The sequence below is a fragment of the Polyergus mexicanus genome, unplaced genomic scaffold (genome assembly GCF_030449975.1).
Source record: "Polyergus mexicanus isolate NDT 795.1 unplaced genomic scaffold, iyPolMexi1.0 SCAF_1, whole genome shotgun sequence".
Lineage (NCBI taxonomy): Eukaryota > Metazoa > Arthropoda > Insecta > Hymenoptera > Formicidae > Polyergus > Polyergus mexicanus.
This window is the reverse complement of record NW_027223321.1, coordinates 11,289,639-11,317,273: the sequence shown is the minus strand read 5'-3', so window position 1 is coordinate 11,317,273 and position 27,635 is coordinate 11,289,639. Positions and strand designations below refer to the sequence as shown.

At 34.6% G+C, this 27,635-nt stretch overlaps 5 protein-coding genes across 18 annotated transcripts in view; 2 read left to right on the top strand and 3 right to left on the bottom strand.

The window, feature by feature from the left end:
• Positions 1-4,755, bottom strand: part of Hdac4 (histone deacetylase 4) — a 96,271-nt gene extending 91,516 nt beyond the window's left edge. For 5 of the 7 annotated variants that reach the window (XM_070299026.1, XM_070299066.1, XM_070299058.1 and 2 more), the window contains exon 1: positions 4,470-4,754. The gene's annotated coding sequence lies outside the window, so the exon portion shown is untranslated. Of the gene's footprint in view, positions 1-4,469 lie in introns of all 7 variants that reach the window. The other 2 variants (XM_070299088.1, XM_070299091.1) reach the window with 1 other exon arrangement.
• Positions 4,756-6,052: 1,297 nt separating this feature from the next.
• Positions 6,053-7,984, top strand: LOC138934837 (uncharacterized). Of its 7 annotated transcripts, none has more exons than XM_070298952.1 (2): positions 6,053-6,295; positions 6,915-7,984. In XM_070298952.1, the coding sequence occupies exons 1-2, from the start codon at positions 6,293-6,295 to the stop codon at positions 7,365-7,367; spliced, it is 456 nt and encodes a 151-aa protein (XP_070155053.1). In that variant the 5' UTR covers positions 6,053-6,292; the 3' UTR covers positions 7,368-7,984. The 7 variants fall into 7 exon arrangements, with proteins under 7 accessions (XP_070155053.1, XP_070155043.1, XP_070155080.1 ...); XM_070298942.1 differs by having other exon boundaries at positions 6,912-7,984; XM_070298979.1 differs by having other exon boundaries at positions 6,054-6,364.
• Positions 7,985-8,042: 58 nt separating this feature from the next.
• LOC138934830 (transmembrane protein 222) lies at positions 8,043-9,216 on the bottom strand. Its single transcript, XM_070298930.1, has 4 exons — positions 9,054-9,216; positions 8,607-8,817; positions 8,404-8,534; positions 8,043-8,272 (listed from the first exon to the last, which is right to left on the bottom strand). Exons 1-4 carry the CDS (start codon positions 9,185-9,187, stop codon positions 8,191-8,193), a joined length of 558 nt encoding a protein of 185 aa, XP_070155031.1. The 5' UTR covers positions 9,188-9,216; the 3' UTR covers positions 8,043-8,190.
• Positions 9,021-16,786, top strand: Culd (CUB and LDLa domain). 2 transcript variants are annotated; one of them, XM_070298906.1, is made up of 11 exons: positions 9,021-9,230; positions 10,411-10,738; positions 11,221-11,390; positions 11,689-11,912; positions 12,327-12,681; positions 12,977-13,183; positions 13,269-13,388; positions 13,985-14,215; positions 14,748-14,886; positions 15,219-15,677; positions 15,747-16,786. In XM_070298906.1, exons 1-11 carry the CDS (start codon positions 9,197-9,199, stop codon positions 16,528-16,530), a joined length of 3,051 nt encoding a protein of 1,016 aa, XP_070155007.1. In that variant the 5' UTR covers positions 9,021-9,196; the 3' UTR covers positions 16,531-16,786. The 2 variants fall into 2 exon arrangements, with proteins under 2 accessions (XP_070155007.1, XP_070154999.1); XM_070298898.1 differs by lacking the exon at positions 9,021-9,230 and adding an exon at positions 10,040-10,163 and having other exon boundaries at positions 14,733-14,886.
• Positions 16,787-17,078: 292 nt separating this feature from the next.
• Positions 17,079-27,243, bottom strand: LOC138934817 (uncharacterized). Its single transcript, XM_070298918.1, has 5 exons — positions 26,938-27,243; positions 23,292-23,770; positions 20,979-21,249; positions 20,172-20,783; positions 17,079-20,086 (listed from the first exon to the last, which is right to left on the bottom strand). Exons 2-5 carry the CDS (start codon positions 23,461-23,463, stop codon positions 19,162-19,164), a joined length of 1,980 nt encoding a protein of 659 aa, XP_070155019.1. The 5' UTR covers positions 23,464-23,770; positions 26,938-27,243; the 3' UTR covers positions 17,079-19,161.
• Positions 27,244-27,635: the final 392 nt, after the last annotated feature.

Genomic DNA, 27,635 nt, shown 5'->3' with positions numbered 1-27,635 from the left:
TCTGTCGTCAATATAAAACACGTGTGTTCAGTTTTATCCAGTCGACAAGTTTCCTTTCGCAAATCACGTTAGTAAAATTAAAATCTATTACAAATAATTTGTACGAGAGAACCATATATATTGCCTTCGAATAAAAGCACGTTTGCGGCAGTCGTATAAAAATATCCCACGATAAATCGATTTAATTAGGATTCGAGTTCGCGAGGTGAACTCGAATTATCAGCGGTCACGCAGCTAATAACGGTCTGTCCGTAATAATTTGATGGTTGCCCTCATCGAAAGCTGTCTATTCTAGATTGGACAGATTGTGTATGACGTTCATCGACGATACCATCTCCATAATACGATAAAAAAGAAATCTCGCGATATTGACCATTGTTTCGTGATAAATTGAAGTATTTCGCTTCCGTGCGTGATATAAAAATAAACTATTTGATCGATCACAATATATGAACGTATACAAACACGAGAAATGTTTCTTTAATGTATCATATGTATAAATCGAAATTTCATTATAGCTCCATTTGATTTTACTTTAATTGTCAATATAAATCTTGCTTTATTAATTAAAATACAATTAATTGAAAAAAAAAAAAAAAATTATGTCACACAAAAATAAGCCTTCTATCAAAAATATAGTAATTCTTATACTAACAATACATAAGAATATATTGCTAAATAACTAGCAACATTTCTCGTAGTAAAAATATATATAATATATACATATATATTTTTTTAAGCTATTTCATATAAATTTTTGCACGCATATGCGATTAAAATGACAATTAAAGAGACAAACAATGAAAAATCTAAGATAAACAAAGCAGTATACAACAAACAGCATATAATAATTTTTTAACATTTAACTTTTAAGTAATATCCCATTCAAACAATACGCGTCACTTTCTACTAAAATCTCTATTTAATACAAAAACCTCCAGTGCCGCTCGCCGCAATATTTTACTTGTGTCTTCTCGATATTGATAAAAAGAGTAATTTGACATTATATTGTATACCACATTCGTCATTCGATGATGATTTATAAATGGAACGTAATACTTCGAGTAATCGTTAAAGTCATAAAAAATCATACTCCCATCCTGACGATCGAAATAGATAGTTGTTCGCAAAACGGGGGAACCAACGGATGGAATTTTATGAACAAAAAGCGAAATAATATTTTATCACAACGTGCAATCCATTTTTTTTTCTTTTTTCTTTTTTTTTAAATAAAACAAATTGTATCGATGCTCTGATAAAACTAATAATACTTGCAAAATAAATATTTTATCTTTGTTGGCGCGCGCATGTTTTATTCGTTGTACAGTTCGGCATATGTCGTCGTAATCGTGATAAAAATAAATCCGACAAAATTAAAGAGAAAGTGAGAGAGAGAAGGACGAAGAACGAGGACAGAAAGGACACAGAAGAAATACAACAAGAATTATTCAGTGTCAAGTGTGGCGTTACATAATTATATATGGCATTATACAATTATTGCGATGCTCCTAAAAGCTCCTCACATAATGTAATTGCCTGCTTACAGACGCTTGAATTTAATTATTACAATTATTTGTGATTGTCGATTTTGTTTTGGGTTTATTCGCGCTCTTGACAGTTGGATATGTATCGTTGATGCATCTCCAAATTGTATGCGATGGCACACAATTGATTTATTGAAATAATTGCATTCATCAGCTGATGATGGTATACCGGTTGTTGATTAAAATTGATTATACGACAATACAATAGAAATGACATACATAGAACGGGGAAAAAAAAGAAATCAGTGAAAAAAAAAAATTTCACGTTACGTTATATAAATTTGCGTCATCGCGCAAAGCACTCTCTCTAAATATTATGAAATAATTTTGATAAATAAAATTTTCCATGTAAATGCAACGAAATGTATCCTAAGCTAATTATCGCGTATCACGAATAAATATGAAGATAATTTGCTTGAACGCATCGAAATTATATTGGTTTCAATGAATATTTACACGATTTTATATCATTGGCGTCATTTACGTAATAACAGCTGATAAAACAGCACGGATCTCAGTTCTACAGGCGATCGTTTGCGCGATAATCGCTCTTACGACACAAAACACAAGCGGATGTAAACGACGAAGCGTCATGCTTGAAAACGTAAAACGATGGATTCAATTTCTAAACAAAATCTTATACATAATTCAACAAGGATAAATATAAAATATCGATCGATTTAATTATATCTATATTCGTAAGAGAGATTATTATCCATCAACAATATATGTATTTTTTGCGCACGTGCTCTTAATTTCTTTACGTGTAAAATAATCAAATAATATATCGTGACGCACAATTAAACATTTTCGAAAGAGGCTCAAGAGAGAGAAGGGAAATAAAAACACGCTGTAAAGCGCTTTATCGATCTTCCATACGGAGTTAATTGGACGCAACACTCATTGCTTAATAAAAGCGGGATATATATATATATATATATATATATATATATATATATGTATATTTATAACTCCGGCTTCCCTATAAATTCTGACCTATAAGGATATTAAAAATATAACGGCCGCGACACACGCGAATAAAAAAAGATGTAAAGGTTAAGTCCAGGCGCGCGGCACTAGCTCGCTCGCTCGTTCCGTTCATAGTGCAACACACGTTATTGCCGGACTGCCGCCGGCATTAAATAATGCTCGGAATCTACACGGTGATAACGTGCGCAAAAAAATGCAGCTCGCTTTTTATCGCGACGTAACGCGATGCGACGCAGCGCGCGCTTCTAAAAATCGCGCGCCACGGGATGCGCACGAGGTGAGTCGCGACGCGGATTAAGAGAGACGATTGAATCGAGGATTAATTATCTCGCGCTCCGAGAGATAACGGACGATGATGCGAAACGCAAGAAGAATCGTTGCGATTCTAAACGGAGATCCAATCGCGAATGTCGTATCGTGTAATCTTGCCTGTCGAATTTTTGTGGTTTTTCCATTTATTTTCTCTCTCTCTCTCTCTCTCTCTTTAATTGGATGTACATTTACATTTAAATGCTTTTAAAATATTTTCAGAATTATTTCAGTGTTTTGCCTGGAGTCTAGATGAAGAAAAATTTTTCAATCCACTTTAGATCTCTTACGTATTTTATACATCAGTTTATATTATTCTGAACACTTTCTTTTTTCTCATTCGAAAGATATGTATGCGCGCTGATATATTCACGTTATACATGTATTTAGTTTAGTTATGTGCTTTATATACTTGTAATTATTCACTTATTTTTATTACCGTACAATCGTGATTTTGTATATTACGTTTATTTTGATTTCCGCAAGATAATATATCTCACGGATTGATAAAAAATTCACAGATATTATCAATTATATCTGTATCATTTGACTTTGCAAAATACAATCTAAACACATACATATATACAAACAAAAATATTATAATATACGTATATATAAAACTTTACATTTTACATCACATTTATATAACTATACATATGCTGGAGCGTAACATGACAATATTTTTTTCAAAATCAACATTTTTTTCTCGATTTTGCATATGCTTAATTAAGCCTACGCAAATCTAAGATGAGAATCTGTTTGTAGCAAAATAGAGGGAGGGAAGAAGAAAGAGGAGAAGAAAGAGAAAGAGAGGGAGAGGGAGAGAGAGAGAGAGACGACAAAAATATACATATATGATTTACAAAATTATTACTAAACATAAATATCATTCGAATTTCGTAATAATAAATATGCCATTTTCGTCTCTTATATAAATCTGAATATTTCAAAATTATAATTATATTGATCAAGCGCGCAAAGCTTTTGTTTACATTTATATACATCACTCGTTAAAGGTCAGTTGCTTCAGATCTTCGTGCGATTATCTCGAGAAGCGAGCGTGGTGTAATAATGTTACAGAATGCATATCGATAGATTAAAAATCTCATTACGAACAACGCAATTTCATGCGATCGTTCCATCGACTCTTGTCAAAATACGATGAAGAAGAGAGCGAATCCTGCATATTTTCGTAAAAATAATAAATGATCTAAATTTTGTATATTCTATCGATTTAACGTACGTAGTATCACATTCGAAAATATAATTTTTCCTCATCTTGAAGCCTGCGATCTGTCTTCGTAGCCGTATCGCGAATGCATATATTATAACGCGTAAAAAATTACGCTCTTCGATACGAGACTTGATAATGACACGCCATCGCGGATGGTGTGTGTGTGTGTGTTGTGTTGTGTGGCATAGTTTCTCTACTACTGATACCGTACGTATTTGTACGAATTTCAACGATATCGCGCGATAATCGCTCGAGAAAATTCGCCGATCGGTATCCGTTGACACTATCGCGCGATAGTATATATGTTACACGATATATATATATATATATATATATATATATATATGTATGTATTGTATATCACATACATACACAAGACGGATCGTACTTACTCGCCACACCTATACCCCGGTGCTGTCGTCCTTCGCGGAAATGATGCTCCTTCTAACTCAGGCGAGAGACGTTCGTCGTATGATCGAGAAGCGCGAAAAAAAAACAAAAAAAAACGAGAGATGCAAAAGAGGTACGCGACTCACTCGCCGGATACGCGATTCACTCGCGCGGTGCGTCTCGGATTACGATACGTGCGTACAGTGCATGCGTGCGTGCGTGCGTGCGACACGAAAACAATGCGATTGCGCCGCTACCTCGACGAGCTTCGTCGAACTACGATAAGACCGGCCGCGCGCGACCCCCCCGAAAGAGCTACGTGACGCAACTAATATCCACGCGCGCATATATATATATATATATATATATATATACGCGCGTTGGCGGCGCGCATGCGCCCGTAGCAAGAACGTCCCGGAAATGAACGGTGGTGGCTGCGGCCGGCGTCCCTTTTCACGAGATTCGCGCGAAAATAAATAATCGGAGACGCGTCGAAAGCGCGTCTTTCGCGAGAGGAAAGAACGCGCGGCGAATCCGCCAACGGTCCCGCGACCTACAAAGGTCGCGTGGCCCTTCGGCTTTTTCCGCCGACGCTCGTCAACGCTCGTCGTCGACCGCCATACGAGATGCTATCGTTTAAGTTTAGATAGCGCAGAATTTAGCCGTGTATTGCGTTGTTTGGGAAAATTCATTTTTATGCCCTTATCGGGGAATATCACGACCGAAATATGGTGAGTACGAGTGATAAAAGTTTCACGTGACTGTAAAATACTTTATTTAGAAATATATATATATATATATTCAAATGTATATATAATAATATTAAATGCGTACTATAAGAGCGCACGCATGCAACTGCAACTTCACGGAGTTGCAAATTGTAAAATTAATAGCAAAAGTTATATGAGCTGAGTAATCGCAGTTAATAAAAAAATATATATATATATATTTAGAATAATTATACATAGATCGGATGATTAAAGATAAAACATTAGCGTCTTTTTATTACCTTTCCACCTAATCCGATTAATAATTATCAAAAAATTCCTTGATTGATTCCTCAGCGATACAGGCGATTCGAAATGGTGCTGATATCTGGCGATGGTCGATATAAATAACGGCCGCTCGTGAAATTAATATGACATCCATGAACTAGTGAAATTTCTAGATTGCTCTAGATCGACTAGGCCCTAGCGAATGCTACAAACTAGTTGATTGACCAATCGAAACAAGACTTTTGTCTTTTTTGTCCTGACTGACCAATCAGACGATTCGAAACATTCGTAATGTCAAGTGTACATGCTACGCGAATAGAATACGGTCGACTTGATGCTACATATGCTTCAAAGCATTTGATCGACAGAATCAACTGGTAAAAATAAAGAGATTTTTATATGGCTAAATAAATGTTTAATTGTAAAATATACGTATATATAACGATTGTAATTAAAACTATGCTGAGGGAGATAAATAATAAGATAAAATAATGATGACACAACTCTTGAGTAATTGTAAGATAAAAAAAAAAAATGTTACGAGTGTAATCTATCGATTCGATCTCTTGTTTTAAAATGACATCACATGTATCGTTGTTGATTTTACTTTACACTTTCAACATTTTGTTTCTTATGTTTTATTTAAAGTGCAGAAACAGCAGTTAAAACGAACTGACTCATTTGACATCTAGCAAAGTGCAAGGAAGATTGTTTTATTTTGATTAACCGACTCCATGTTTTGCGTGTTTCCGACTAAAGTCTAACAGTTTTGCGTGTTTAAACGCGCATTTATTTGTCTCGAAGAAACTATTAACAAAAGCGATAGCAGTATGGTCAGTCTTTAATGTGGGCTGTTGATTGAGTCTTTTAACCCTTTTTTAAATTTTTTTAACTGCCTGCATGTGAGTAAGTTTTGTGGTTTTTTTTTTTTTTTTTCGTTATCTTATACGGCTTATAATATTTCTGTCGTGTATGATAATGTTAACAGCTCATTTCATCTCTATAAGACTAAAAAATCTTATAAAGCAATATCTTTCTTTGCAATATTAAATTAGAAAACATTTATTCAAAGGAAAAGCTCTTTAAATGTTTAAAAGTACATTCTATCTTAAAAATAAATTTTCGTATTTTACAAGAGTGCATCGTCTGTAACACTTTCTTAGGTTATAGATAACATTATTACATATGCAATGTTTTCTTATGTTAATATATATATAAATACTTTTCTATTTAATCATTGTAAAATTAGTTTTTAATTCCCAACTAATAAACAAATATCTTGTATAGATAAAAACGACACTAACCTTTTAAAGTGTGTTATTCCTTTTTTACTCTCTTAACTTCTTATTTTATTTAAAGATTTTAAATTTCGAGCATGTCTCTCTAAAATTGACTATTTGTATAGTATTGTGTAGTTCTGACAGAATTTTAGAACAAAATATCTTGCAGAAGATGTCTTGGCTCTTTGGCAAAAAGAAGCACAAGGATTCATCTCCCGAATCTAGGGATGAACAAGAGCAACAGACCTCTGCAGATTCAGGAGACGAATTTGTAGTAATCGAAAGAAGAAGAACATCATTGCCGCCTAACGTTGATGGCCCAAGCAGATCTTATCCCAGTGGGTTATATCCATTTATCGGTGGAACACCAATGAATCCTACAATGTCGGCTGGTAATTTACCAAATTTAACTCAACAAGCGGACGCTCCGCATTATCTAAGCGGTGTACCATTTAAGTTATGCAAACACTTGGAAAGTAATATGAATAATGATTTGGAGATAGATGGCCTACGGATTAGCGAAATATCATCTTTTGTTGAAAGATTAGAAAATCAAAATTACGATTATGATTTTTCTCTTGAAACAGGAGTTATTTCAGAAATGGATAGCCAGACTGACGAATAACTTGAAATCCCTCTGATTGTTATGTAATAAGAGTGTATATTCTATGAATTAAGGAATCAAACTTATTAGGTATATATATGTGTGTATTTTTTATTGTTAGTTATTTGAATGTATAATAAAATCATATTTTTAAAGTGATGATTGTGTCATATAATACTCACTTGTTAAGTGTCAAGTTTGATTTTTTAATTCCACATAAATTACAGCTTTTTAAAGTGTTCTTGTTTCTTTTATATTACACAAATGAAAATATGACTCCTCTAAATAAAAATTTATTAATATAGGAATATATTAAATATTTATATGCAGTCTAGTATCTTTGAGAAGAAAATCAATTATAATGAAAAAAATGTTTCTTAGAATTTATTCTTTAATTTGATCTTGCTCAATGAAATTGAGCAAGATCAAATTAAAGAATAAATTCTAAGAAACATTTCTTCTTCGATATTGCCCATGTGATTAAAGCACGTATTGCATGTTACACGTCTCGTGACATATTGTGCAAAGAAAAATAGTTGTTTTGATTCTTTAATACCACACAGCTTTAATTATTTTCTTTAGATGTTTAGAATATAATGTTATCAGAAGCCATATATCTCGAATTTAATTTTATTATTATATAACACTTATATAATCATTATATATGTTTATTTTACATTGTAAAAATTAAGCATAATAAATTGTTTTTATATTCTATAAATATGTTTCTGCAAAATTTTGTTCTTATAGTATATAAATATGTTCTTGTCAAATTTTTATAATGAGTATATGAAGATAAGATTGTATCTTAAATGTATAATTTAAATTAATTTATACTTTATAATTAATATACACACAAACTTAATACTAGTACAATTGTGACAATTATGCAGAAAGGTAACCAAGTTTTAAGAAATCCCAAAACACTGAAACAAACATAATAAATAATATTAATAAAATAGGCATATATATATATATATATATGAATATATAAATTTTTATTCACGCATACATTTTATACATTTTATACACACACATATACATATATAGATTTTACCTTACATATTTCCCGTGAAACAACATGAGAAAAGCAAGTTTCACCATATTCCAACTGCTTGAGTTATCGTACGACATTAAGTTCAAAGCTGTTGCCACATGTGAATGACAATTATCACAACATAAATTGTGCTGTAAAAAAATTAGTTCTATATTATAGTTCTCATATATAAAAGTTTTATATTTTCTGAATTGGTTTATTACCATTCTAGTCTTATAAATTTCGCTAGCTTCTGCCACACCAGCGTCCCATCCTTGTATGCTTCCCTTGGCTTTGGTATAATCTAATTGCCAATATTTGGTAGGTTTACCAAATGCCATGTTGTCTTCAGAGACATAATAAGGACCAGCAAAGTCTCTTATTACTCCTGTTGACATCGCAATGCCCATATGTCCGATAAATGGTAGAAAATATCTTAAAAATCAAAAATACATATGTCAAGTTCAAGTAATGTAATTTATTTAACATGATGGTTTATTAATTTTTATTTATTGGGAAAAATTCTAAAATTTCATAAATTATTGTACGATATTTTATACAACAATTGTTAATATGTATATAATAGAGTAAAAAAAATAACGTATTTTATCAAATGTCAAATACGTAGGTGACGAGGTTATGATTATATGTATAATCGAAAACTAACTTACGTTAACAACGGCAACGGGGTCCAAACGATGCAAAAAGGGAATCTTTGCCTCTCCGGATGAATGCTGAGATCCATCTCGGGCGAATCATTTGACAGTTCCGGAATATCTGTCAATAGATCAGGATCTCTCATCATTCGTGCGATATGCGGCGCTACCGCGTACCGCGTCACATGATAAGTAAACATATGACATATATATTTTACAAGTAGTATATGCCAGTATATAGTTTGGCAGCGTCAATGTTTTCAAACTTTACAATTTTTTACATTCTATTAATAATTATTTAGGAAATGATTATTTTTAATTTTTAATTCTTGCATATGTATATATCTTTATATATATATTTATATATATATTTTATACAAATAATGATGGGCGAATATATATATATATAAAATTTATTTTCTTTATACATTTAATATAATATAATTTTGTATTTAAAAAAAATACTGAGAAAAAAAAATTAAGTTAAGAAGAAATATTGTCTGCGAAAACATGTAATATCGGAAGCTCCATAAAAAAAATAAATATTCCTTCTCTGATTTTTCGTAAAACTCTTGTATTTTATATGTTGTTGAAGCATGGAAATCAAATTTGGCTATGGCTGCTATGATATATATGTACGTGTATATACGTCTTGAAAATGAATTGTAAAAAAATTGATGAGGGTATTTTATTATATTTAATATTTGTTCCAATTAGATTATAATAAGCACACAAAAAAAGAAGAAAACACAGTTGTTATTGTTATATTTTTATTATATTTATACGTATAATTATGGATTCAATTGTTAGATAATTTATTGAAGATGGTCAGAAATGTGTGGTTGTAGAAATAAGATAATTACGTAACGTAACGTAACATTTTTCATGCTACAAAATTCCGTCACGGGGTCGTCCGTGTCGAACTTTACCAAATCCTATTTGTAAACTGTACAGTATGATTGTCAAGCGCTTGAGAGATGCCATAAAAATGCCTTATTCGATATTAGCAAGAGTATAACACTGTGTTGTCGAGCTAATGAAATTATACGCAACCGTGTCAGGTTTCTTGACAGAAAGCGCAGACGGTCGCTTTCCGTGCTACGAATATGTATCGTTTTAAATACGGTAAGAGATACAACAGTCGAGACTTCTCACTTGCTGTGAAATTCGATGAAATTTTCAACGTATATAATCCTTGATCAATTGATATTTTTCCTTATAAAGAGTTGGATATTAATTTTTATAAAAAAATTATATTTTATGTTCTTGCGCTTTATCTTATATCTGTCGTTTTCGTTTCAAAAATTGAATCTTCTGTAAGCTTTCAATCAGTGTTATTTCGGACATTTCTTTTTTTATCGTATAAATTTAGTGATCGTCGTGACGTTTTGGTGGATCATCGCGACTACCGGGAACATCATTCAAAACGAGGACATTTGTGGATCCCACAATGGCAGACGTTTATATTTGGAGCTCGGCGAGAAGGGCATCCTCTACGCGAAGAACGTCAGCTTTATCAAGAATTCGCCGAGGCTGCTGACGCCGCATCTTTACTCCACCACCATCACCAACGGCTCCCATCATCAGTGTAGCCTCGAATTGGTGACCTGTCCGTCCTGCGTAATAGTTGTTACTTTTAGAAACATTGCCTTGCCGCATCATTGCGGCACCGGGTTAATCGTGATGAACAGCCCCTGCAGGTGAGACGCATACGTAGGGCGATCGTATTAATTTCGTAGAAATTAATCTCTTTTGGATTAATTTTTAAGCGTAAAGCTATGAAGAGACTTGGATTTAAAAATATGATATAATAATTTTTAAATATTTTTAAATTCATATTAAAGTGATATAATATTATTATTATTGTTATTGTAATTAACATAATTTAGCTGCTTATTTAAGTCGGTTGGTCGTTGCCATAAATCGAATAATTTCAGTATACTAATATTAATATTTGCAACATAATTAATGATCATAATATTATAATTAATAAGGCAATTGGGGAAAGCCCTTGCAACTGAAACTATTTAACTTATTGTTAGCTTTAATTAATTTAAATCAGTTTCAATTTAACTCTGTCGTGAAATGAAATTCTATCATAGCTTGCTTTCATATCTCGGTGTTTTATACATCACATTACGCCAACCACGAGTTTTGAAATTGAATATGAGTGCTTTTGTAGGTGTGACTATGTGTGGCTCTCGGAACCACCTTACGAGGATGTTTCCGGCACGCCGTTCTGCGGATCATATACACCGATCACATATAAATCGAGCACGAGAACCCTGTCTATAAATTTATTTTATAGCCAGTCCCATAAGCATGCATTCACTATCGAATACACGGCAGAAAGTTAGTAGAGATAGTCATTAATATTTCGTACTAACGAATATTGTTGTTATAAGTATCTACAAATGTAGGATTTAAATTAATGTAATTCAAAAATAATTTAATCTCCGAATATATTATTGTGTGCATTAAATAAAATGTTTGAGATAACTAAAATAATTTAGATCTAATTGGATAGCTAAAATTTAAATTCTTTATTCTATTAGCGATAATTTAAATTCTATCTATCTATCTATTCTATCTATCAAAAGTTATATATTATATCACGGCATAAAGTATTCTTATAATCGACGCTGCGTAGGAAATAGATTGCATTTGAAAGGCACGGAAATGCCATCGGGAGCGCCGACAAAGGGTTTGAATGGTACCACCGGCAATGGTATTTTGGCTTCGCCATTTTTCCCAGCTCGATATCCCCGTGACTTGGGTCTGGAATATATGATAACGTGTCCTACCGAAGCTCCCTCCTGTCGCATCAGGTTGCTATTTAGCGATTTTCAATTAGCGACGGTCTCTATTATGGAGGTATATTTTTAATATATTGTTTTTTATATAATATTAACACACTTCAAAATCTCTTTATAATGGTAAAAAGTTTCGAGAGGTGAATCGCGATGTCATATGTTTCATTTTTATTTCGATACCTTTAACGTTGTACAATTATTTATATTATTTGTTTTCCTAAAATATAATTAATCTTATCAAATAATATAATTTGCAAATCCGAAGAATGTTCAAAGTATTATTTGGATGCCTTTCAAATTTTGCTCTTGTACTGTTTGAATCATTTCTCTGCCGGGGAGCTATGTCTTTGATTTCGAACAAATTTTCAATAACTCTTAAATTTTGACAAATTATAGATGCCGAGCTTATACGTTTAATTAATTTTTTTTAAAGAATTTTAAATATCATGATATTTGAATGTTTTTGTATGATCAGTTTTACGATTGGAATGGACAACGTTTGGACGTGAGTAGCGGTTCCCGATTTCGGCCGCCGATCATAGTGAGTTCCGGCCCGTCGTTACTGGTAAGATTTTATGCAAACGGCGGCACCGGTCTGGGTTACAAGGCTTTTTACTCCTTCGTAATCGGCCATACATACGACAAATCCATACAACCGATTACTGATTGTGGCGGATATGTGGAAAATCTGGGCGGCGCTATTACAATGATGAACATGGTCGGTCAAGGTGTGAAAATTTACGATTGTGTCTGGCTAATCAGACCACCCAAGAACTTCCTGCATATGAAAACGCACATGTATCTGAAGGTAGTGGCTTTCGCCGACATGGGTACGTATGCAAAAGGGGACAAAAGATTTATTATCAAGTGAACTCGAATAAGGTTGAATTAAAGTTTCTATAAACATTCTATAAAAAATAGGCAAATACAAAAATAACAAAAGTCTGGTATTCAAAATTTACTACGTTCTTTTTTTCTCTATGTATATATCCCTTTCGTTCGATTTTAAGTTGATCTTTTAACAGTACAATTATACGAAAAAAATGGAACAAATATAAAGACTTCAAAACACCAATTGTCAAAAATAAGCGTAATCGATTTTTCCGTAAAGTTGTTGTTTCTCAGCCGGCAATACGGAATTGATCATCAAGGAGGGTCCGACCTCAGCTTTAATGTCGCTAGAAGTAATTCGACATCCATCGAGTCAGTTGCAGTCGTTCAGACACCGGGAACACGTTGCGACGGTTACGAGCGGATTCCACGTGAGTCTTCGTGGTACATTCGGTCCAAATTCGCACTTGGCGATCGCTTACGCAGCCTTTAGCTACATAAGTAAGTCTGCCTTTGATAATGATCACAAGGTAATCTCCTCGCTCCGATTGAATCTGTTTCATTTGCCTCTGATCGAACATTGCAGATTGTTTCGCGGATACCGATTTTTTATGTCAGAATCACAGATGCATCCCGAATCAGTTGAATTGCGATGGTTTTGATCATTGTGGCGATGATAGTGACGAGCCAGCGACGTGTTTTCAAAGTGAGTATTTATAATTTAAAGAGATAATTTACAGGGAGAGAGAGAGAGAGAGAGAGAGAGAGAGAGAGAGAGAGAGAGAGAGGGAGGGATTTGATATAAAAAAGACTTTTTATTTAGAGACGCTATATACTGTGTTAACGTTATTTCTAATGTGAAAAAATTATATTTGCCGAAATGACATTTAAAAAATCTGACTTCTTAATCTGAAATTATTTATAATAATATAGAAAAATTTTCTTCTTGTTTGAAATAAGTAAATATTATGTAGAGAAAATTTCTTGTTTTGAGTTTTTTATATATGGTTTATATATTGTTCATTTTTTAACGATATCCCCCACTTACATTTTACACAATAAGAAGCAACTTTTTTAGAAAAAAGAAAATGACTTCTCTTCTCACTCGTATTTATGAACACAAGTTATAATAATAATGAGATCATTGGGGGAGACCATAAAACAATAAAAAAGATCAATATCATTTTTTTGAAAAATTTAAAAGATAAAGTATGTTAATTGTATGGATAAAATATTTAAAATTTGCACAGCCATTTTACGAATTGATTTTCAAATAATATTAAATATTAAAATATTGCACAGATTGGGAGATGGAGCCGCGCGAGCGAAAATGGCACATGAACAAAGCGAATTATTACTTTCCGAAGATCGAACAATATCCCGATTTGAAAACGGCCACCCTGGTGTTCGTTGCCAGCAGCCTCGGCCTGATTATTCTGATAACAACTCTCATTATACTGCTGTACAGAATAGGAGGGGCGAGACAACGAAGAGAACTGCAGTCTCGTCTAGAGACAATCAGCGAGCTTCTAGGTATGCGTTTGTAATCTTTTTGTAGAAAATACTTTTGAATATCATAAGATTCGGATAAAAAAAATTATCTCAGCAAAATTAACTTATTTTGGAAGATCGAGTCAGAATTTTAAAATATAATATAAATTCTATAAATTTAAATTATATTTAAATTTATAAATAAATTAAATTTAAATTATATTTAAATTTATAGAATTCACATAAAAATTAATTTCTATTTATAAACATATTGAAAAATAATGGGATCTCATTTTAACACTATTCTTGAGGAGAATTATATTTATTTTATTAGAAATTCACAAATTCCTACTTATCTATGTTATAAAATCAGCCATATTTTTGCACAAGGTGCAAAAGCACGATTGATACATAATACATTATATAACGTTGCTTACATGAAACTTGACGGATTACATCGATCGCGAGCTTAAAATGCGCATCAAGGCATATCGATTATTAATTTCCAGAAATTACTTACTAATTAAGAACAAGACGATTCTCACGTCACTTTGGACAGTTTTTAATATTACAGATGGTGCACGGATCGATGAAATTTCCATGCCAGATGATCCACCCGACTACGAGGCTCCGCCAGGCTACGAAGAGGTCGCCTTGTCGAAAAAGTCTCGATGTTTGAGTTGCGAATCATATAACAGAAGCTCTACAAACCAGTAAGATACTCCTTTCTCTCTCTTATACATTAAACACAGATTTTTTGATGAATTTCAAGTTTTACGATGACAATCAATATACATAGTTGTAATCTGTCTGTATTAAAGTCCTCTTATGAAACAATGAACACTTAAACATAAATTTAAAAATTTGATTTTTTTATTTGCATATTTAATATTTAATTCGTTAAGAAACTTTATCTTTAATCATGCTACAATATTTTCTTATATAATATATAATTTGGAATAATTCTTTATATATGGATACATAATTTGTGAATATTATATTCTATATAACATTCAAGAATTTAATCTGGAGTTTTGCGATTAAGGTTCGACGAGGACGCGAATTCCTCTACTTACTTGGTAGTGGAGGGCGCGAACAACAATAGCAGGCAAACAACCTCGGTAGCATCGGAGAACGATCGACGTGCGCTACCTGAGAGTCCACCGCCACCGTACATCACACCCCCGGGAACCATACTACGAAACATGAATTTAGCTGGTTTATCGGCATCGATGAAACAGATGTGTCCTATTCGTCGTAATTGGCTGCGACGCAGCGCGCAGTATCCTCAATCCTCTTCCGACGACCGTTCATCCTCATTTACGGACGGTGAAACTCTTGATACATATCTGACGGATTGTATTGTTCCGAATACGAATTGTCGACTCGAATATCCCCCGAAAGAGGATCAGGTTGTTTCAGAAACGGTTCAAGGAGATACTGCAGAAGTATTAAAAGAGAGTCAACACGTTACAGAAGAAAAGCACGATGAGGCTATCGATAGGTAATTTGTACACGCATATGTATTAACATATATTTTTTATATTTAATTTTTTTTTTTATTTCTTTCAAGAGCTGTTGATAGATCGGACGAGAGGAACGCGAACTGCTCTTGCGAGGGCGCGTGCGGCTGCGTCATCGAGTGTTCTAATGTTCAAGATCATTCCGCCAGCAGTATATCAATCTCTGCAACACCGATAAGTGATAATTGCGAACTGGAATGCGATCAAACAGCGATCGCGTCTTCTTCCGCGGAAAAAATCGATGATCGTCAAGAGGAGGATTTTTCTGTCTCAAAAAGCACCGTCGTTCGAATCTTGGGTTCTAAGTTAATGAAACCACTTTATCATAGCGCCAACTCCACGGCAGCGTCATCGCCCTGCAGTACTTTGCATCATTCTTGCAGAAGGTTCTCTCGCGACAGCTGCATCACTAAGATCTCGACCATCAGCCCGTGCAGTAGCTACGATAAATTGCAAGACGATTTCGAGATCGTGTCGGAGGCAGCAAGCAGTCTCGGTTGCACCACAAATTCCAGCACAATAGCGAACACGCCGAGCGGCACGCCAAAGAGCGTTGTCGGCCAGCGATTTGGACGATCTGGCAACGGTCGACCTGGACACACCAGCTGCGATCTAGATAGCCTCTACGAGGGCATCAAGATCCTCGATTCGTATCTGGCGCGCAGAAACATAAACGTTAGCCACGGACACAGACAATCGGTCGCTGTGATGCTATTCGGCACTCCGGAGCACGGTCCCACGCGTCATCCAGTCGCGACGCCGCGTCAAACTACAAGAGAGAGAAATGTGCGTGCGCGCATCTGGCGATCTAGCGAGGATGCTTCATCGAACTAATTGTAACCATTGTGTCCTTGAACGAGAGCAAAAAAAAGACGATAGCTATTGTGTTAATTTTTTTGGCGATGAGGAGAATAATAATTGAAAAAAATAGAATGTATATAGTCCTGCAAATCAGAGATAAATATACACAGGATTCTGATTTAAAAATCAAGGAAAGAAAAAGGTAAGAAACATACATTAACTTTATGATTTATTATCATACTAACTTTTTCTTTGTTCACAATCGACAACGATCGAAAATAAATCTAATTTTATGTCTTTCAGTTTTCATTAAAATGAGTAATTATGTTATGTTAAACGAATTAATTGAAGATTTAAAAAGATTAAATGGTTAAATTATTGAAAAAGATGGAAAAACTCTCTAAGTAATAATCGGAGAGGGGGAAGGGGGGAGGGAGGGAATACTATGTAGAATAAATTTCTCTAATAAAGTTGCGATTATCCACAATCTCGTGTTATATCCGAGATTGAATTCTATAAAAGTACTTTTAGAAGAAAGGGAAAATAAAATATGCTTTCAAATAATGTGATGTTTAATAATACAATAATTTAATGATTTGCGTTTAGTAAAGACAATTTATTTTCAAATACATATACGCAAATCTCTCTGTATATGGTAGACAGTTCTCGAATTAACAATTCTATCTGTAAAATCATTAATGACTAAATTTGTGTTACTTTGACACTATCTCTTCTAACCGAAGATTTATGTTCGAAGAATACGATGCTAAATGTTTTTGGCAATTAAATTATATTTCTGTAACCTACGGAAAATTCGTTTTAATCTGACTTGGCTGACTTTCGACGGAGATCAATTAATCTCCATCCCAGTAATCCTGAAGTACTCATTAATTACATTGTCTTCTAATTATTAAATCTTACATCTTCGCGTTATCTAGAATAAAGCGTACATAACATCGTAGTAAAATATATATTGCGATATATTCATTGGCCTCTCTCTCTCTCTCTCTTTATATTTTTCCACTTATACATAAAATTCCGTACTCCTCGTACACAAAAGCGATCACGCGCTTTGTAATAAAATATACAAGAAGTCTCCTTTTGAAGAATATTTTAGGTATAAATTCTTCTCGAAGGGGGAAGGGGGGAGTAAAAGTTTGAAGGCAATTTTATATTCATTACAATAAGCAGATAATAATCTTTCTTGACTTTTCGTGAGGAAAAAGAGCAAATTCATTCAAGTATTTGTTTCTAAAATGCTATATAGTGTCAAAACATGAGATCTATTATTCGTATTTATTTTTATTATCAACGCAATATTTTGTTCGGGAAGTAAGGAAATTTGTTTCGACGCTCGGTTAGCACAGAACGCACAAGCACACATTTGGCACATCTTCTAAGACAGGCACACGCGTTACTTACAAACAGCTAATGTCTTGTTGTACAACATCGGTAAGACGAAACGAATATCGTCGCGAAAATACATTCACGCACTTCCGCGTACGTCCTTAGTTCTTGTATGGTTATATCGACACTTACGCTTTCTCATACATCTTTAACGTATATTGATTCTAAACGGAACGATGTGTCGTATATACATTCGCGATCGATGCAACGATGCGTGGAAAAAATTACCGCAATAACGATTCCCGTATTCTCTGATATAAGATATGTACGATACCGCAATATGTTATGCATGACAATTAATTGCACGACGAATTGCAGAGACATGGAATTTTACTAAATTGATCTTTTATACAATGCGCTTGTTCTCTCTTTCACGATTATTTTTCTTTCTCGCGATTAAATTACAAAAATGAGGAGTGAATAACAAATACCAGCTAAGTGTCAAAAATGATATTGATAAAATTGCGTGACACATAGAAAATGCCTATATATCAAATATCATAATTGAAGAAATTTTATTATTAATTTAATATTGTAAGATTCTTATAATAACATCCTTGTGCAAAAATATATAACTTGAAACGTTTCTCGTCGTAACTAGAAATTTTTGACATTTAGCTCATATTTAATTTCCATTTATTAATAACAATTTTATTTTAAAATATCAATAAAAAACAAAAACTTATTCACTTCATTAATATCGAACTGACTATTGAATTATTGTTTATTATTTAAGTGCCAAGTGGCCTAAAAAAATAGTTCTAGTTATTCTCGGTAAACGAGAAGGTCGTATGTCCATGTATATCCATTCAGGTCCCTAGTTCCTTAAGATGAGGCAATCGATTTGGTATGTTTGATATATATTAAGCATATCAGTACAACTGTGCCTCGCGCGTTCGCATGTACATACAATTTAAAAATCGAAAATAAAACCACAAACGTAATATTAGATATTTGATAAAGATATTGATTAAATTGAATCGATCGTTGCGGGAAAGACATACGTTGTAAAATCGAATTTTCTTGTAATAATTTTGCGAACTTTTCGCTTCGAAAAAATTATTTGACGTAAAGTCTTATTAATATTCTCTTCGCCATCCGTATGTGGGGATACAACTATACTTATAAAAAACTTTAATTTTTTTGATTAAAGAACAGTTGATCTTTTTGTGCGGTGATCGATTCAATTCATCGAAACGCTAATGAAGTACAACGCGCGCAAGATGAAAAATTCCCGTTCGCGAGAGTTCACAATGTCTATTTGATGCAATGGCAATACTGCTTCATGCCACGATTTAGACACCTCGCGCTCGTGGCGTAAGGATTGATTCTGCTGACTTCACTGTCGGACAGGGTGTAATTGTTGTCGCCGTGGTATCTGATGGTGACCTCGAAGTTACCGTTGCCGGGCGTTGTCTGGATCATGTAGAAATACGCGACGCTGGACTGGTTTTCTGCGCCGAAATCGATCATCTCGTTCACCTGATGCATCTTTTTTAGCTTGAGTCGCGCACACAATCGTCGACCCTTCTTGTCCTTGTAATTTTTCACAATGTTTTCCACGTGGTCCAGAAACTTCTGTACACCAGCGGTGACGATCTTGTTGTTAACGTTGATTGGTTTGAAGGCCGTGCAGGTACACCAATGATAAGCTACTCCCGCGTCAAGACAGCCTCTCTCTCGGGGAACAGGCGTGAAGAGGGATTGACAGGTGGAACATCCCGGACTAGGATCGGCATCGCCACTTCCGATGATGAGGATGTCCCTTAGGGTCTCGTAGAGATCGAACGGAGAAGTGAGTCGGTTCTGATTCACCGCGAGGGCTCGATAGGCCTCGGGATTCTCTTGGCGGAACCATTCGGGTAGCCAGATGTAGATGTACGGTAATCTCTCCTCGTACCAACCGACAAAGGTTGTGCGAAACTCGCCCCATCGCATACCGTGATCGCTCAGAAAGATTATCATTGTGTCGTTCAAAATTCCGTCTTGTTCCAAAAATTCGAATCTCTTCAACATATGAGTGTCTATCGACGAGATGCCGTTCATGTTGTCGTGGCTGATGGTGTTCGTCCAAAAGAAACCGAAGTACGGCACCCCGACAAAAGTCTGGGCAAAGTTCACAGCGTAATCAAAAATCCGGTCAAAGCTCAGCTCGGGACCAGTGCAGTACTTCATGTTGAATCTGCAAACAGCGCGAATTGAGACCTTTTCAATCAATGAAACATCGACTCATCCCCCTTAAACGACAATAAATTAAATTATCTTACCTTTTCTTAATTTTGAGAAGTTTCTCGCTGGCCAGCATGTAAGGTCTCAGGTAGTAATCCGTGGGCGGCTCGACAAAGCCGACCTTGAGGTAGTTGAATGTATTGAGGGTTGTCTCGTCCTCGCCGTAGGCCGTGACGTAGCCGGCGTTGCGGAAATTGTGCCAGACGAAAGGACAGTTGTCGAGCTTGTAGGCCACCGTCGGTTTGCATTGCGAATACGCCTGTTGCGGTGTCTGACCGGTCAGAATCGCCATCAGATTCGGAAACGTGTTGTCGCCGATCTTATTGTAGCCCTTTAAACCGATCCAACCGGCCTCGCGCAGATACTTCTCGGTCTTCGGCATAGCGCGATAAAAATTCAGTCGGCTGACACTGTCGATGCCGAGGACAAGCACGCTTAGCTTCCTCGTCGAGTTCCCGGACTGACTGCCGTTGCGATCGCGCACTTTCTCCGGATTCAAAATCGCGTGAACATTCTCGTACACCGTCTTCGTCGACGATTTCGTCTTCGCCTTGGGTTTCGACTTGGTCTTTGCCTTGCACGATACGTATGCCACTTCCACTTCGCGGGGGAGTGCCACTTGTCCCGTGAAGTTCTCGCACTGTTTGACTCTGTCGAGAAGAGAGAATCGATTTCCAGAAAAACTCTAATAATATACTGCAAGTAGGTTTTAACTTTAATATCTATTTAAAATCAGTTTTTCTTAATTGCGAATAAAAGGCGAGTGAATTTTTCTCACCGAACCAATTTATAAAGTAAACTGTCTTAAAATAGTAATTCATAGAGAGTATCAGGATGAATCTTACGATATCGTCGAGTCGTAATTATTCTTCTTGGGTTTGTCTACCTTGGGCCTGACCACGGATGACCAGCAGCAAGTGACGTCGCTGTGCATGGCGGAATCGAGGGAAAGAAACACGCTGCCGTTAGGTTCTCTCGAAATTTGCGAGAGGATGAGATCGTTCGGACATTTCTGCAGCTTCTCCTTCCTCACGAATTTCATGATGGACGGATCCAGAGGCTCTTTGGACAGCATGTGACACTTCGGATTCCACACGAGGTAACCGTCCACCATGCCTGCCGCAAGATTTAAATCGCCATAATTTTCTGATGATTTTAAATCGAGTCGAAACTTTTTTTCTATTTTCGATCTTAATTTTTAATCTAATATCTGCTTTGACACTTTAAGCAATCAAATCATCTTTTTTTTTTAAATTATTTAACTTATATTTTATTTTTAAAACTTTCTTCCGCGCGAAAGTCTCTCTTTTAAATCTCCAAGTGGAAAACTGTTCGTTTATACTAACTCTTCAAAATGCAAAGTAGGAGCTTAATTCTTGGATAAATTAATTTATTAAAGTCCTCTAGAATTGATAAACATGAGAAAATTTAAATTAGAAATAAGAGCAAAATTTTAAAAAATTGTGACAATTATACGAAGTGATTCAATAATTTAACATCCGTTATTTTAACATGCGTTAAAATTAAAATTTATACGAGGGGATATTCTTATACGACTAAATTTAAATATTTATTCTGTTTTATTTTTAATAAACTACTTGTTTTATCACATGTCAAACCATGCAGTATACAGTATCGCTCGTTGTAAATAGGTAACGATCGATGATATAGAACTAGTCATTAATTCAACATTTCCAAAATATCGAAGAAAAGATTACACAGTCAGTTCTTCAAATATACATTTTAATACTAGCGCAAAATGTGTGTCGGCGAATCTCCCCGTGAATTTTTCATGACTCGCAGCATTGAATAATTTATTATAAGATACGTGAAATATTAGCACATTCACAATTCTTATTTTCAAGCGTGAGTATGTCACTCATTTATCTCTAAAAAAAGTGATAAGAGAGTCTTATGGTAACAATGTAAATATTTTCCACTTTGAACACTATGCCTATTATCATGATATATCTATATTGTCGTTTTAGATTCTTGGAACAATATTATCTCACATGTGAGTCATCCAAGTGTAAACGTGTTAATGTAATCGCGTCGGAATAAATGAGGTTACTCTTTTATGTCCAAACAGATATACGTTCAATATTTATATACAATTTAGATATTCAATTTAATTATATATAGTATATATAAGTTATATAAGTATATTTTGCATTAACATTACGAAAGTATGCGGTGGAAAATTTATGGTAGTGGAGGAAAATTTATATCAGCAAATATTCGTTATAGAGACTCTTTCTTATCAGATTATATTATACTTTCGATAATATTGCTTCAAATTTTTCTTTCGAGCAAATCTTTTAAAAATTTAAGATCTGAGAATAATTGACCCTCAAAACTCAATATATAAATCTGACATAAAAGCGATTGTTGAAAAATATAGAAATATAATAAAAATCATGGTAAAAGAGACAAGGACAAAAATGAAACATATATAAAAATCTAGAAACATATAGAATATACAAAATTATCAAATAAAAGAAAATCTACACTATTATAATTAAGACGATGCTCTCTCTCTCTCTCTCTCTCTCTCTCTCTATTATCATTATTTAGATTTTTTCATTCGCTAAAGAAGTTATAGAGAAAAATGAAACTTCGAAACTTCAACAATTCTTTTTTTCGATACACGGGCCGATTTAACATAAACAAACACAAAGAATGCATGAACTTTCAGACTGTTAATGAATAAAAGAACTTAAAATATGCAAATTAATTTGATGCCTTTACCCGTTAAAATATTTTAGGTTTGAATATTTAAACTTAAATATGGCTCTTGAAGTGCTGCTATTAATATTTATAAAATGCCACACATAAAATGATAATGTGGATAGTTTTACTCAAAAAACACGCAATAAAGACGAAGATACGGATAAAGCACAACTTCGGCATTATTTGTCTTTGCATTTAAATTAAACAATTGTACCAAACAAGATCTAAAATAAGATCATTATGTTAATGTTATTACGTCCTTTTGTTAAAAATGCGAATTAATTTGCATGATAATCAAGCTCGGTGACTGACTGATATTAATTATAAAAAAATAGGAGCGTACGTTTTCAAATTATATCGATTTTCATACTATTCGTTTAATTAAATAACTAATCGCGACAATGAGATACGAGAACAATGATTCTCACCTTCCGTAATGTTGTACGACTTGAAGGACGGATACTGCACGTCGTATTCGTAGTCGTCGTCGGGAACGAGGTAGAGGGTGATGACAATCAGGCACGGTAGCAGAACCAGAACGAGGCCGGGTCGTCGGCAGAAGCACTCGGTGAAGCGTGACCATTTTGCCTTCCACATCATGTTGCCGAGGTCACGCCTTTCTCGGGGTTACAAAGGATCCCGGTCTCGCGTCTTAATCGACTTGGTTGTATTCGCGATCGATTTACCCTCGTTCGAGGACGTCTCAACTGTTCGTCCCTTGTCGCCCGGTTCTTTCGCACGGCATCGCCGATCACGATGTAGACATTCGTCCTTCTACGACTCGCCCCGTTCTCTTCGTCCTCAGCTTCCTCGTCCTTTCGAGAAAGGAAGGCGATCATCGAGTGGCCGCCGTGCTTTGCGAGGACGCTGAGACGAGATCGACTATCTCGCTATGTCGATCCTCGTTCTAAAATCGAAAGTGAGTTGCTTTCAAAACATCCTGCTTTCTAAGAAAAATAAAATATTTAGGTATCGATAGAATTTTCCTTTTAATTTTTCGAATTTATATTTTCTTTCTCTTTCAATTGTATTATATAGATTTATCAACAAAATGAAAGATGTATTAACGAATGATTCAAAATTTAATCTGACAGCCATCTAAAAGTTATTTGTAATATCTATGACAAATGATTCATGCAATCAATACGCCTGTGTTATTTCTACTTAATTCTCACAAAGTAGATCCTACTTAAATAATATCTACTATCTTTTTTTAATTTTCAAATTTCCTTCGGCTGAGATTTTTACGTTTCTAATCAAAGATACGGCAACTAAAGTAACTCAATGTAAAACTAATTGAACTTTGTTAAACTCAATAGAAAAAAAATGCACTTTAAACTAAAAATAGCTTGGATTGACATGCGCGTACTTAAAATTATACCTCATAAGAATTAATTGAATTATTATATAAGAATTAATATAGATTGTTAGCTTTTGATTTCTTCCCGCTAAATCATCTAAAGTTTGAGAACTGTGACGTATTTGAAATATCTATTATGTTTTCTGAATTCTATCTAGTAAAATTAATAAAATATATTGGACGGATATTGTTTCGAAATAAAATAGAGCACTTTTGACTTTGCGACTCTGATGCAAGCGATGAATAATTTCCGTTACAATTATCGAAAGTTTTTCTAAACGAAAATTTACTCGCACGTTACAAGACATCTTACTATTAAGATACCGTGTCAAAGTTCAATGAGAGAGAAAGCGGATAATAGAATAGAATGGAAGTGTTACGTCAATGAGTTTCTTACAACCCTTAACAAGATATGTGTGGTTTCTCATATCCTGGAGCTTGAACATTAACTTCCAGCTTTTGTTTGTACGCACAATTGAATAAATAATTAAACATATTAATTTCAATATAGCATCATTACATACAAATTTTCTCTTCTATATGTTTTGTATTTTTTAGATATTTTATATAAACAATTATTATGTTCCAAGAATCTTTTGAAAAAAATCTAAAAATAAAGTAAGGAATCCCTCATCGCCAATTGCGTAAATTTCTTTCACGTTACCAGTTAAGGGTTAAAGTGGCAAAGCATCCAACTGATTAGATAAATGCCTCTTGCATATTCTTCTGTCGATGCGTCGGCGATCAAGAGCGATGCAAAGTCGTCGTCTCGAGCTGGCTCCAAAAAAAATTTGTATCGTCAATCATATTTGCGATAAAACCTCATTTCCGTTTTCGACAAACCGTATTCAAACAGATTCAAGTTCCGATAATGGTCGTTGTCATTAATGTGACATTTGAAACGAACGCTCTTAATTACCTTTTTTTTTTTTTTTTTTTTTATCGAGCAGTCAGTAGTACAATAAGCGAGCAGTTATTATGTTATCGGAGTAGATATCTTTAGGGAATTCTTTTCAATTATCTCTAAATTATTTTATTACCAATTTCTTTGTTAATCATATATATTATTTATTCCTTGTAATGTAGAAATGTTTTACTCCAAAATTTTTTTCTTTCGATATTATATATTTTAATATTCAGTCATTTTTGTTTTCTTTACTATGTAGAAGAATATTTTAGCTCGCGCTGTAATTATCTTCTTACCGCAGATAATCTGTGCCGATTACTTAATTGCATTTTCCACTTATCGCTTCCTTTATGCACAACGACAACTACAAATACAGTTAAACATAGATTTACTGAGAGAAGCAATTTAAACAGAACGCGCAAATATATCTCAATATATAAATTAATATACGGAAGAAACCATGCTGTTGCTTCAATTAAAGTCCATGAGCTGCCAATAAACATGCATAGTTCATTCAATGATATTTTTATTGGACCAAATATCTGGATTATTAAAATAATTATTCAGATATTTGGTTCAATAAAAATATCATTGAATGAACTATGCATGTTTATTGGCAGCCTGTGACGTAGACTTCAATTGAAGCAACAGCATTTTTTTTTTTCCGTGTACATGCTTCGCGGTTGCGTAATGTGCGTCAAACGAACAGAAAAGTCTACAAAAATATCGGATAATTTCGGATAATCCGAACACTTGAAACAATATATCCATCCAACGCTGACTACACGAAACGTATTTCGACCTTCGACTGTACCCTGTATAAAGATACCATATGTAGGATTGTCCGGAACACAGAGATAACATTCTGCTGATACGCGGCAACACATTGTGTAGATTCGAGGAAAACGGAAGGCCAGATAAAATATCCCTTTTTTTCTTCCTGCGTAGAAAGCGTAGGTGTGTCTAAATGAATATCGGACATTGAATGATGGGCTACGTAGTAGTTTTCAATAGCCGATAAAAGCAGCGTTAAAATGTAAGGCATAATACGTCAAACCCGTTTTTCGCAGATGCGAGAAGCGAATTTTGATAAATCAATATGTAAAAAAATAAAAGGCTTAAGGAAAAAAAAAAAAATTGAGAAAAGATTGAGTATGTTTGACAAACAATTTTAGACAATTTTAGTTTTAATGTATATTTTTTAAAAGATTTTGCAAAATTAGATATTATATTAAAATCTATTTGCAAGAGATATAACAATTGCAATTTAACGCGTTATCCATGAAACAATTCCGATACATACAAGGTTACGGTTTCAGTCATTTTCTTTTACATGCAAATTTTTTGAATAAATTTTACGTAGATTTTTTTCCTCGACAAAGAATGTTCTTGAATCGCGATTATCGAAAATTTAAAGCTTTTGTGAATAAAAGTATGTAAATAAATAAAATAATATCTTATTTCTAATTTAATTTTAAGTTATGAATATCGCGAAGCTTATATTATCATCTTGGTAACGAAAGCATAGATATGCAACTTGACAGTTTTTATGATTATACGTGCATGCTTGTGTGTTATACATGTAAAATTTCAATGTCCCTCAAGAAATAAATAAAAAATGTCGACACGCGCAAAAAGATTAGATCGCAATCTATGAAGAGAGCTCCGGGAACTTTTACGTAGCACATGCGACACATGCGAGATTTGCATATCCTGTATACGCTGTCAGCGCAAAGATAACAATATCTCGAAACATGATCGGCGCGCGGAAACAATCGTGGAGTCATCTCGGTTTCTTTCGAATTACCTTTCGAACGCGCTTGTCGACAGTGTCGTATCAAAGAGTGGTAGGCGGTCGATCGTGTCACAATTCCTCGTCGACGCGTTGGGACTATGCGAATCGCCGACTATGCTTATCGCATATCCTTGTACCGCGTATGCCCCCTTACGTAACTTATTAGGGGATGACGACGCTCGACGCATAACGACCTACGGGCACGAGGTCTCACCTCGCTCGCGCGGCGAGCGAGGGTTGCGGCGAAGCCTTTAATCGAATCGAACTGGCCGGGTGGACGAGACGCGCGCACGTGCCACCCACGCTGCAAGCAGGCAACTCCGTCGCCGACTGACGGAGATTCTCGCGCATATGTCGTCGTCGCCGTCGCCTTCGTCGTCGTCGACGTACACGAGCGTACCCTCTACTCGTACCGCGTTGCGCGATCGCAATGCGCGCGTCTGTTTACCGAAATACGCTCTCGTAATCGTGTATTCTCGAGAACTATCTTTAATTCAATAAGATTGACCGCTTAAAGGAAATCTAGAATCGATAGATAATTTTGTTTGTCTAGATATTGTAAGCAACGAGTAGCGTTAAGATATATCGAATATTGATGTCTTTAGAAATTGTATCGGAGTATAATATTAATTTATGTCACACACATACAAATTTTTATAAGAAAATATGTGTGCAAGTAGATATACCTAGAGATTTACGTTTATCTCTCG

Bases quoted from the DNA above. Each gene is read 5' to 3' on its own strand.
- LOC138934830 (XM_070298930.1), bottom strand. From the start codon at position 9,187: ATGATGAGAGATCCTGATCTATTGACAGATATTCCGGAACTGTCAAAT. The intron at 8,818-9,053 runs GTAAGTTAGTTT...TTGATTTTTAAG, and splicing joins ACCCCGTTGCCGTTGTTAAC to ATATTTTCTACCATTTATCG. The intron at 8,273-8,403 runs GTAAAATCTATA...TGTTTGTTTCAG, and splicing joins TTTCACGGGAAATATGTAAG to TGTTTTGGGATTTCTTAAAA.
- Culd (XM_070298906.1), top strand. From the start codon at position 9,197: ATGCGGCGCTACCGCGTACCGCGTCACATGATAA. The intron at 11,391-11,688 runs GTTAGTAGAGAT...GACGCTGCGTAG, and splicing joins TATCGAATACACGGCAGAAA to GAAATAGATTGCATTTGAAA. The intron at 13,184-13,268 runs GTAAGTCTGCCT...CGAACATTGCAG, and splicing joins CGCAGCCTTTAGCTACATAA to ATTGTTTCGCGGATACCGAT.
- LOC138934817 (XM_070298918.1), bottom strand. From the start codon at position 23,463: ATGATGTGGAAGGCAAAATGGTCACGCTTCACCGAGTGCTTCTGCCGA. The intron at 21,250-23,291 runs GTGAGAATCATT...ATCTTGCGGCAG, and splicing joins GTCGTACAACATTACGGAAG to GCATGGTGGACGGTTACCTC. The intron at 20,784-20,978 runs GTAAGATTCATC...TCTTCTCGACAG, and splicing joins AATTACGACTCGACGATATC to AGTCAAACAGTGCGAGAACT.